Source organism: Triplophysa rosa, linkage group LG14 (assembly GCF_024868665.1).
Source record: "Triplophysa rosa linkage group LG14, Trosa_1v2, whole genome shotgun sequence".
Taxonomy (NCBI): domain Eukaryota; kingdom Metazoa; phylum Chordata; class Actinopteri; order Cypriniformes; family Nemacheilidae; genus Triplophysa; species Triplophysa rosa.
The window spans coordinates 17,103,911-17,115,389 of NC_079903.1; the positions used below are offsets into that span (position 1 = coordinate 17,103,911).

General features: G+C 39.7%; 2 protein-coding genes across 5 annotated transcripts in view; one reads left to right on the forward strand and one right to left on the reverse strand.

Moving 5' to 3' along the window:
- nf1a (neurofibromin 1a) overlaps nt 1–11,479 on the reverse strand; it is a 60,786-nt gene that overhangs the window by 20,450 nt on the left and 28,857 nt on the right. For all 3 annotated transcript variants that reach the window (XM_057350303.1, XM_057350302.1, XM_057350301.1), the window contains exons 36-40: nt 4,016–4,448; nt 3,077–3,417; nt 2,069–2,271; nt 1,758–1,951; nt 1,388–1,528 (exon numbers count right to left, since the gene is read on the reverse strand). In XM_057350303.1, the coding sequence (XP_057206286.1) occupies nt 1,388–1,528; nt 1,758–1,951; nt 2,069–2,271; nt 3,077–3,417; nt 4,016–4,448 (1,312 nt within the window). The remainder of the gene's footprint in view (nt 1–1,387; nt 1,529–1,757; nt 1,952–2,068; nt 2,272–3,076; nt 3,418–4,015; nt 4,449–11,479) is intronic.
- LOC130564335 (protein EVI2B) lies at nt 326–11,353 on the forward strand. Of its 2 annotated transcripts, none has more exons than XM_057350305.1 (4): nt 326–738; nt 4,669–4,827; nt 5,356–6,968; nt 7,357–11,353. In XM_057350305.1, the coding sequence occupies exon 4, from the start codon at nt 7,387–7,389 to the stop codon at nt 8,854–8,856; it is 1,470 nt and encodes a 489-aa protein (XP_057206288.1). In that variant the 5' UTR covers nt 326–738; nt 4,669–4,827; nt 5,356–6,968; nt 7,357–7,386; the 3' UTR covers nt 8,857–11,353. The 2 variants fall into 2 exon arrangements, with proteins under 2 accessions (XP_057206288.1, XP_057206287.1); XM_057350304.1 differs by having other exon boundaries at nt 5,378–6,968.

An 11,479-nucleotide genomic window follows, 5' to 3' on the forward strand; every position in this document is an offset into this window, starting at 1 on the left:
TGTGGTTTAATGCAGCATATAAAAATTCTAGTTATCATATGTAGTTATATTTATTCACTGTATGGACATTTCAATGCACAACACACATAGGGTTGAGTGGTATGAATGTACATAGTCTTGCGACAGCAAAACAAAACAGAAATCTTTGCTCTGTGTGACGTACCTAAACATGACTTGCAACTGGCTTTCATAGCTATCTCAATAAGATTATACTCGATCCCTCATTTAACCTCAGAGCCGCTCTGCTGTACGAGTGTTAGAAAGAGCAGACGCACCAGCTGCACAAAGACTGCCCTTGTGCTCCAGAAACTGGCTCAATGTGACATCAGCAGTGGCTGGCACATGCTAACCAAACAATATTCACATATACTCAGCATAGTTAAAAATTTAGGAGAAAAAATATGAAATATTCCCAAGTAATTGAGAAACAGGATATCTGATAAACATCACTGCACAAACCCCGAGACATTAGAGTTAACGGATTGATGAGAGTGTCTGTCCTTTCTGTTAACCGTCTCACAATGACGTCCATTGAGTGTAGTGACTAACAGTTGCCCATATAATAGGAGCGACTGCTCGGCTGGTTAACTATTGTCTGTCGCCGCGCACACACGTACCAATTGAGCATTTGTGTACAAACACTTAAGATAATAGATGCTGGGCAGAAGAGCTGGTCAGCGTGGATAAGATCACAAGAGGAATGATTGAGGAACACAAGGGCCAGAAACACTTTCAACGGTAAGTGGAAATCTATTTTAAAGTGTTAGTGGGCTAGAAATGAACGCTGGAAGACTTAAGATGTGTTAACAAGAAAACAAACAATAAAAGCTAATTGACCGAAAGTAGTGAAGGATATATAGAAATGAGAGATTCCAATCTGTTGGAAAAGGCGAAACACCAATTTTAAATACATTTAAATATATATATATGCGTAGAAAGTATCAAACACTACACTTTCTTATTTTGTTATGATACTAAAGATGAAAAGCTTAGATGATGAAATTATACAGCTGTGTAAGCTTTTTGATGTTAAACTGGAATTGAATTTGAATAATACACTATTCAGATTGAGCATTTGCGATCTTAAGCAAATCTTTAGACAAACTGCTGAGAAAAACAGAAGCATCAGTTGTAATTGTTCGCAACAAGCAGCACTAAAAATACCAGATACAGATCAAAGCTTGGGGTTGGTTTTATGGGTTTGGTTGTGTTGCATTTCCATTTCCTTAAAACGTGCAATGCAAGTCAGAACGCTGGTTTTAGTTTACTCTATCTGAGTATACTCGTAACTGATTTCATATTAAAATATATTTTTATATGAACATTTTACAAATAAAATACATCCTAAGTATTACAGTATTTCATGACATAAGTGGTAAACACTTACCTTGCTGGACACCAGCTTGACGTTTCCTGAGGCCAGTGCCACAGCTGTGTCAGCCATCACTTCAGCCTTGATAGATCCCAAACCGCCAGTAGCACTGGTCTTTATGAAGCTGTCCAACACCACATCCAGCAGGTCTGTGATCTATAAACACACGTCGTAAAGGCAAATCTGTAATTGCTGACTTTGACAGAACCACTGCAATTTGCTTTCGAGTTCCTAAACACAGGCAAAATACATAGCACTGTTACCATCTGAAGCCATTTATCATTCAAGGGTCATGTTGTTGACATTATGAAATTATCGGATAGAATCAGCTAATGAAAAGGACATTAAATCAGGGCAATGTGTTCTGCAAAGGTAGAGGGCATACCTGACCCAAGCTGCCCCATATCTTCGCCTGTATGGATGGGTACATCTGTTTCTCATTAATGGTCATTGTGATGAGCTTGTCCAGGATGGCCGTGACACGCTGCCTTTTAGCATCGTCGTTGTGTTTGCAGAAACGCACCAAATTACGCAGCCATGGAGTCATGTACTCCAGACACAGGTGTTTTAGCTCAATACCTGAGAAAGAAAACAATTTTCAAGTTTCTAAAAGCTTTTGTAATCAACAAAGTGTATTCAGAGTGATTTAAAATGAACACGGTTCCTTATATAATGAGTGTGAATTCAGATACTGACTTGATTTGCTAAAGCCAGAGATGCACTCTTCCAGAAACTCCAGAGTGAGGTGGGGTTCATTGGCTGCTAGCGTTTTGCTAATGGACACTATAAAAAGGGTGTTGTTGGCTGGGATGCACAAACCAGATGTTTCCAGGAGTTGGCCTTCAATCTTCAGGTTAAAGGTGCAGGTTAAGGCACAGAGGAGATTGTACGCAGCTGACCTGGTAAATGAATTTTAGTTAGCACTGAAGTTATTTGAGACACGATTTTACTCTCTTCATAAATCAGACTAGCCTAAAAGTACTTGATTCATAAACTTGTCATGCAAATATCAAGTTTACGATTTTAGGACTGTATGACGTTGCGACGGGAAGTTCAAGAGCAACCGCTGCTGAAGTGCAGGCACAATATAGCAGTATTTCAATTAGAACTAAAATGCACAAAATTAAGTTACTGAGCAAGCAAATAGCTAAATTTGCGTTTAAAATTATCTCCTAACGTCACCCTGATTCGCAAACTAAAGTGAGATGGAGTGTCAGGTATGGTTTAGCGGGAAATAGTTTGATGATCTGACTTCAACCCATATAAAGGTAAATAAATAAAGTAACCTGCAATTTAAGGTTTCAAACAAAGATGGCGATATAAAAGCAGAAGTTATAAGAAGGTTTTCACGTCAGCATTATGATTATGATTTATCTTCCAAAATTAGGCAAAGTCCTAGAATCGCAAACTTGTCATGCAAATATAAGTTTACGATCCTAGCACTGTAAAACTGGCTTCGGGACGGCAAGTTCAAGAGCCACCCCAGCTGAACTAAAGACACAAAGGAGCAGTATTAGAATTTCTAATCAGTACACAACAAAGACACAGGCCTGCAAATCAAAGGCCCTTTGTCCTAATAAGACTTTTGTCAAAATAAGGGATCCATCGAACCATTCACCCCAAATTTTCAAGTCTAAACAACAACCTCAGCACTATCAAAAACTCAAAATCCCATGATGCTTTGAGAAGGAGAATGGCGCTCACCTCAAACTGGGGTCGGAGCTTCCCAGGTTGAGCAGGGCGATGTTGAGAAGGGTTCCAGGGACATCTTTAGGCCTGATCTTGGTGTGCTGGGGAATGGAGTCTGGTTGGGAGAGCTCCCAGCGGGTGCGGATGTGGATGATGGATTGAACGATGGCTTCGCACTCCTGATGCATGAACGTGAGAGGGGTGCCCTGGTTTGCGATGGTCAACGTGAACTGATTCTCATCCACCAGGCATATCTCCTCAATCTCAGACGCGTAGTATATGTCATTAAGGAACACGGGTTGGCCCAGGACCCGTGTCCGTTCGGCGGAGGTCACCTGTACGGCTGTTGAGCCCACCTGGGTAAAAAGAGGATAATAAGTTAAAGCTGCCATCTTTAATATTTTTGTTAAAAAATGCATTTATTGGGCATATAAATAAACATCAGTGCTGAAAATGGTCTTGTTAACCTACCCTGATGTGCAACGGTAAGCTTATAATTATGCTTTTCATTAACCCATTGAAAGGTGCAATTGTATATTTTAAACAGAGACGGCGATAGAGAGGCAAAAGTTACAGATTGCAGCTTAAATAACTAAAAACAGAAATCAGCCAGAAAACAGAAAAGTTAAAGAACATAGGGCCGACTTTAGAGTCATAAAAAAGGTGTGTTCTTGCATTAAAGAAAACCAGATGAAGTTCAACAGAACGGAACTTTACAAGTCCCGGGGTGGTTTTAAAAAGCTAAACCAATATCAACACCCCATGCAGCACTTATGGCACAGGAAAAAACAGATGCAACAAGACCAGAAACATCCGTCTGACGCTTTTGTACATACACCGACAAGTAAAAATAACACAGAAACTGTGTGAATGAGCCATTTAACTTCATATTGTTTGAAAAAACACTTAAAGCGTAATACCAGAATTTGACAACCCATATCACCGAGTTCTTACCTTGATGGACACCTTTGTGTCCTTGTGTGCAAGCTTCAGGGCATTGTGAAACACTTTGAGGTCCTCCTCCAGAGCCAACGTAGCAGCAGGCAGCTTCTGCTGCTCCGGCTCAATGTGCTCGGCTAGACGTGCGGGCGAGTCGATAAACAGCAGCTTCTTGCTTCCTTTAAGGCCGGTCAGCAGTCGCTCGTGGTATTTGGTGTATTCTCGTACCCAAGTGTTGCAGTTGTAGATGTACACGGCTGCCACGTTCTCATAGGCGAAGTTAGGAAAGACCACAAACCACTTAGACAAGAAATCCGTCTTAAAGCGGTTACTGGGGCCCACATGGGTAAGATCCACTACGATCTCATAGTGTTTGGCATAGTAAGGCTTAAGGGTTAGCAGCACGTGGTAAATGAGAAGATCCCCATTGATCTGTCCGGTTTTGAACCTGGGAGAGAATGCAAAAATCTTTTTTAGGAATTCAGACCTTTGGTTTGTGCAAATATGGGGTCAAGTGTCAAAATGGCAAACAAACAGCTGGAAAGACCCATCATAGGAGAGAAGGCTGTAACTATGGCTTCAAATAGCAAACGTTAGATGTAACAAAGTCATATGAACAGAAACCTCTTATGTAAATATAACACTGCGTTCTCCTCTCAAAACCACAGGTAACTATTCAACTGAAAAAACATCTAAATAAAATCATAAAGGAGGCGGACAGGAAGTGACTGTGCATCTGAAAACCGTTGAGCATCACTGCTTCAGTTCATTGTTCAACATCCAGCTCTCCGGACAAGCTCCTCAAGCAAGACCTTATATCCACTTCCGTAAGTATCTATTATATCACCCAGTTTATCTCTGAAGCTAATGTGTAAGTGAAGGATAGTTCACCCCAAAAAATACAATGTTGACCCTCATGTCATTCCAAACCTGTACTACTTTCTTTCGTATGTGGAACACGGATGACGACATGTCGAAAAAAGACGGTAACCAAACAACATCGCAGGCCATTGACTTCCAATGTATGGACACAAAACCACTGAGACATTTCTCAAAATACCTTTGTGTTCCACAGAAGAAAATACCGGTTTAGAATGACATGAGGGTAAATACATGATGACAAAATGTTTATTTTTTGGTGAACTATCCCTTCAAGAATTTCTAAAACTGATGGCAGAACTTAAACTATAAGTGTTTAACATTTTTATTATACAATTTCAGTTGTTAAATCATAAAACATCACTGACATGTTTTGTGTTCCCTTTGTGTAATGTGGACTAAAATGTTCAACAGAACCTGAAAAATAACAGTGTTGTGTAATTCACTTCCAAACTTATTAATGATATGTTTCATAGATATCAACACGTTGTTTCACAGATTCACAATGAACAACAACACCATCTCAGACCTCAATAATTCAACTGCATCACCATCTAGCATGCCTCCAACCAGAGCGTCAGAGATCATCTGTTTTATTGACGCCCAGCTGGCATTTATAGTGACCGCCTCTGCTGGTGGCGTCATTCTGATCCTTCTAACCACCACTATAGTGTTGGCGTGCAACGTCTCCAGACTGAAACGTCGCCGTCGGGCCCCTCGTCCATCACGAAGTAACGCCGACCTAGTGAGCGGGACGGGTTACTGGGGTACCGACATAAGAGAGGGAGGCATAGTGGGCCCGTGTGAAACCAGCGTTCTTCTGGAGGAAGTCAAGACTGATGGAGAAGAAGAAGAGGTTCAGGATGGAGAGGCCGGTTCAAGCCAGTACATCTCTACAACAAACAGCGCTCATAACTCTGAAAGTGTCCAAGCAACCATCCAGAGCTCATCATCAAGAGATTCCTGCATAAATCCTGTAAACTTGGAGAACATGCCTCTAATGGTTTAAAGCATAATGCAAAGGGTTTTTTTGTGGGGGTGTGATGTCAGATGTCTGCTGGAAAACAGTGTGATATTGTACCAGCGGCAGTGGTATAATTATATTCTTTACTTTCAACTCAAACTTTCCGAAAAAAAAAAGATCTTAAATAAATTCTTTGAATAATGTTTTTTATAACGGCAAAAGCACAACATTACAAACTTCATTTAACATGTTTAACCGATTTTATAACATAGATTTTAACTAGCAACTAACTATGAATGTGTTCAACTTAGAAAATTGTCAGGAAAGAAGCAAAAGAATGTAGATTTGATGGCAAAGCCAATGGGTTGAAGAAAATGAGTTTGCCTGGACAATGGACAAAGGCAAAAAAAAGAGAAACCCAATGATGGAATTACTTTTTTGTGAATAACACAATGTGTACAGCATTATAAATTTGAGGGCAACATACTATTTGTATATATATTTTTTAAGACTGTTAAACGGTAAAGCAAAGCAGTTTCAATTCTTGGAACCCTTGAGCATTCTGACTGTTTGAAAGGCCTCACAAACCATTTTTTACTTCTCATTCTCTGACATCCAATACTTTACTCCCTATTTGTACTTCAACAAAATAAAATGCTAACGATAAAAAACCATTGTACCTAGTTTTTTTAAGATAAAGAACTGTCCTTCATCATAAGTCACTGTACGAAATGTTTCCTTTCTTATTACAGATAAATTCCATTGTTTAGATTCACATACAAAAGGAACTTTTTGAGGATTACGCAAACAGTCATGAGATCATATGCCTTCAGACAACTTCTGCTGAAAATGTTCTTACACGATGTGCAAATCTATAATGGCAGTTCTTATAAAAACATTTAAATTACTTTTAAATGACTAAAACAGTAAATAATGAAACTCATATACTGATTCAGAAAATGCCCTTGTCGCAAAAAGCGTCCGTTCTCACACCGTTACCACAGACAAAAAACAGCTTTTAGCAAAAAACGAATGCAACCATAGCTTTCATTTCCTGTTGAGTAAAAGTTCCGTATTCACCAGCAAACACTTCAGTCTTCAGCAAATGCTTCTGAGGCGGTCGGGGTATGTAAATAATCTCTTTTCTTATCTAGAATAAGCCATCCATTTATTAACATCTCTATAGCTAATTTTTAGTGAATAACGACAATTATAGTGTACAAAGCAGCTACGGTGTGTTACTGTGTGTTAACTCATTTTTACTGCTATTTTGACTGAAAAGCTAAATACAAAGTTATCATAACATTCTATATGCTACCACTGCCATCAAAATGTATTCAAAAATTAGTAATGAATAAAATGAAAAATGAAGTAATGTTGTACTGACATGATACATTCTGCAAGTTAAACTCTGTAAAGAGTAAAGAGTTTTATTCAGAGCTTATTGCACGTTGTCAAGAGAAACTGCTGGAGAATAACATGGTCTCATATAGAAAAATGTCTTTTTTGCAAGGTGTTCCGACAAGATATCTTTATAAACAAAATGAGGACTGTTTCATGCCCACTTGTCGTCGTCTTGGTTTTCTCGCTACCATGGAGACTAAACAGTAAAGTAACACCAGCTATTAATATCAAGAGGAACAACGAGCATATCACTGAACACCAGAGGCTTACACATGTAGCAGAAGGGCCATCAGGACTTAGGCAATACTCTACTGATGCTGGAAAAGAAAACGTGGTTTCACTTTCAAGAAGCGTTCAGACGCAACACCTCACAAGTGAATCAGAGCGGCGTATCAGCGTGAAGACTTCCAGAGCTTATGTAGTGAATCAGAGGAGAAAAAGAAATATAGATGACAATGGACACAACTTGACAACACCGATGCAAACACAACCGGAAGGAACGACTTTAAAAAAGGAACTACCAAGCAGCCTCAGACCGCAAGCTATCCCAAATACAACGAAAATTGATGAAAGAACCACCAAAAGGGTTTTGGATGCAATGGAAAATAAGACACAGGAAACCACAGAGGACATACCATCTTCAACTACAAACACGCATCCAAACGTAACAGGTGTGGAAGGCACCAAAACCAGCGCAAACGGTGATCTTCATACCCCTCAGTCGACACTGGACACTACAGTCCAGTCCAGCCCCACAACACACACTCACACCTTTACAGTAACACCCGTGACAGATTTAAAAGAGACGGAGAGTATGAAAACCACACTGAAACAAATTACAACTGAAAGGCCAACTGGATTTGACGTAAAGACATCTACGAGCAAGCCGGTGGAGATATTCACAACAACTCTGACGACCACCACTGAGGGTGCGATTCCTTCACCGAACAACAACAACCAGAGGAAGAACCCTGGAACGGCTGTGGCGGCTATAATAGGCACAACTTTTGTATTGATGTTCATAGCCATCTTATACATTTTGGTACGAAAACGAAAATTACAAAAAAAGCAGCTAGATCATCCTGAGTGGGCTGGACCCTCGCCGTTCCTGGAAACCGACGTTCAACCTAACCTGCCGAGTATTGAGGAGTCTGACTCCGTCGACAGGCGAGGCTTCGGCCAGATCTCCAAATACCTTCCCCAACGGCTCTCCAAACATCTGACTTTTTGGAAGGACACGAACGAGGAAGTGTTCATGGGGGACATACTGCAAGGAAGCAGCACATTTGGCAATCATTATCAGGATGACGTCCAAGGACCCAATGGGGAACCAACACAGGTTGAAGATGTACCAAAGACAGAAGAAAATGAAAACCATCAAGGCCCGACTTCTGGGGACTCTGTAGAATCCAAAAGCCAATCGGTCAAAGTGGATATTAAAGAACCAGGCAATCAGAATGATGATCTCACTGCGACTCCATCTCAAGACACTGTAGTTAAAACATTGCCACCCTTAGTGTCTATAGATCTTGATTCTCTTTCAGAAGAAACAGCTCCTTCCCAAACATTAGATGTTGGGAATGTTCCTCCAGCTCCACCACTGCCCTAATCTCGATGTAGATCTTCAAGCATATAAAAGCACTCAATGGAGAAAAACAGACTTCTATTTGTAATAATAAAGACGCAACTAATCATAAATTCATATATTCAAAGCTTTTGCTTGAACCAAACAGTTCTTGGCCACCATTGACTACCATAGTAGGAAAAATGACAATGGTAGTCAAAAGTACCCAGAACTGTTTGCTTTCCTACATTCTTCAAAATATCTTCTTTTGTGTTCAACAGATCAAATTTTTCCTACTATAGTAGTCAACGGTGGCATGAAAACAGCAAGAATAACAAAACATATGTCTGTATATTACTGCATTGCTGCTGTCACTGGGTGCCGTCCTAAAACGCAAAATACAAGAAGCTACTGTCAACCACATAAATGCAGAGCTCACATCAGTAATTCCTCACTGTAACTACTCCGTTTGTACCCTTACTTTTATTCTGCTGTAAAATAAAGCAATTTTGTGTTGCCACATGTTTTAAAATGCCATGTGCATGTAGCACATTCAGCAAAGTAACATTTGTAATTTGATGAAAACAAAGTGTCTGTAACATTTATCATCCTCACAAATATGTGTGATGGTATCAAATCGTTAGTATCAGGTGGTAAGATCACATTGCTTTGAAACAAACCATGTTACAGAATGACTACCATTTTCATATACCAATAACAGGTCCCACTATTAAACTCACCAGTCAGTGCCACAGTGCAACTAAAAGACTCACAAACTGCCCAGGGATCAGTGATTTACACTACACTAGGTAGAAAGCGCGTACAGACGTTTACTGTGTGCACAGGCTTGAATGTCGGGTCTGTGCAACGCATGCACCAGAAGTGAGAGAGGAAATGTCACAGCAGAGTCATATTGGGACATAAACCACAAAACTATTTCTTGCCTTTTGATTTCCCTCAAAGCTAACTCTCTCCATCCGGTGGGATTTCAGCCAGCATTTAGTGGCTACATCAACTATTGCTACAGAACTTGAAGTGAATAACTAAACTGTTAAAGCTAGTAGTTAGTCAGTAGGTATATACTCTCTACATATAGATCTAATACTAACCCTTATCCACAGGTATATTAAAGGGATAGTTCACCCAAAAAAGAAAATTTTCACCCTCAGGTTGTTCCAAACCCCATGGGGGATGAGATCTGTTTGGTTACTGACATTCTTCCAAATATCTTCCTTTGTGTTCAGCAGAACAAACAAATTTATTCAGGCTTGGAACAACCTGAGGGTGAGTAAATGATGACAGAATTTTCATTTTTGGGTGAACTATCCCTTTAAATACTAATATGGTATTATGGTTTTATTGAATACAACAGTAATATTAATATCAAGTTATAGTACTTTCTGTAAATGTTATGATATTAAGTTCCGATTACAGTCCATCGGTCTCATTTACTGCTGCAGATTTTCCGCCTCAATAGCTTCAGCTCTTCCAAAGATTCACTGTGTTGCTATGCAGGTGTTCTCACATTGTATTGGTGTTGCTATGCTGCTTTTATGCACCGGTACATTCACACCCCATTGGTGCTCCTAAAAGATGCACGTGTTCATTGAGAACACTAGGGGGAAACAGATGGGTGACAAACAGAGCAAAAAGGACAACAGCAAGCCAGACCACCACACATTAGCCTAATGGGCTGGAAAAGAAGCGTTTTATGGTGTTGGAGCAATCGGTTGTGTAAAGCATACCATATTTGATTGACTTCTAGTGTAAATGACAATTGTACAACATGCAACTACAGTGCAGTGAAATAAAGCAGTTTAAAGGGATAATTCACCCAAACTAAAGATTCTGTTATCATTTATTCACACTCATGTTGTTCAAAACATGTATTTGACCATTTCTTCTGTGAAACACAAAAGAAGATATTTTGAGAAATGTCTTCGTGATTTTGGGTCAATATAATGGAAGTCCATAAGGGTCAATGTTGTTTGGTTGTAAACGTTCTTTAAAATATCCATTTTTGTGTTCTGCAGATGAAATAAAGTCATACAGGTTTGGAATGACAAGGGGGGAGTAAAGGATGAAAGACTTCTTATTTTGGAGTGAACTATCCCTTTAAGTCTTTTATAGACCACCAACTTATTATTTCAAGAACCTTTACTGCTAAGTATCTCTGTACATAAGATGTGGAAGACAAACTTTTCAGGTCAGATGCATGACGTTATAAACACATACATAAACGCAGTTTTGTTTTAGCACTCAATCATATTATATAACAATTACAACACAATGGCATCTGATGACAAATATTGACAATGGGAGCATGCATGGAATGACAAACTTCAAACCAGAACACCTTCAGAAACAAACATTGTGCAATGAGGACATGAAAGCATGTCACCCCATCTCCTGCCTTCATCTGCATCAAACACGGCCAGATTAGTTCATCACAGACCGGCACCATCGCAATGCAGAAGTTAATTTATCAAAAGCACTGGGTTGTAAATAATCAGGTTGTATTACACGCATGGACTGTGACATGATAGGGAAACAAAACCTCAAGTGTGAGTGAAAGAGAGAGAGAGAGAGAGAGAGAGAGAGAGAGAGAGAGAGAGAGAGAGAGAGAGAGAGAGAGGAGAGAGAGAGAGAGAGAGAGAGAGAGAGAAGA

Bases quoted from the DNA above. Each gene is read 5' to 3' on its own strand.
- LOC130564335 (XM_057350305.1), top strand. From the start codon at position 7,387: ATGAGGACTGTTTCATGCCCACTTGTCGTCGTCTTGGTTTTCTCGCTA.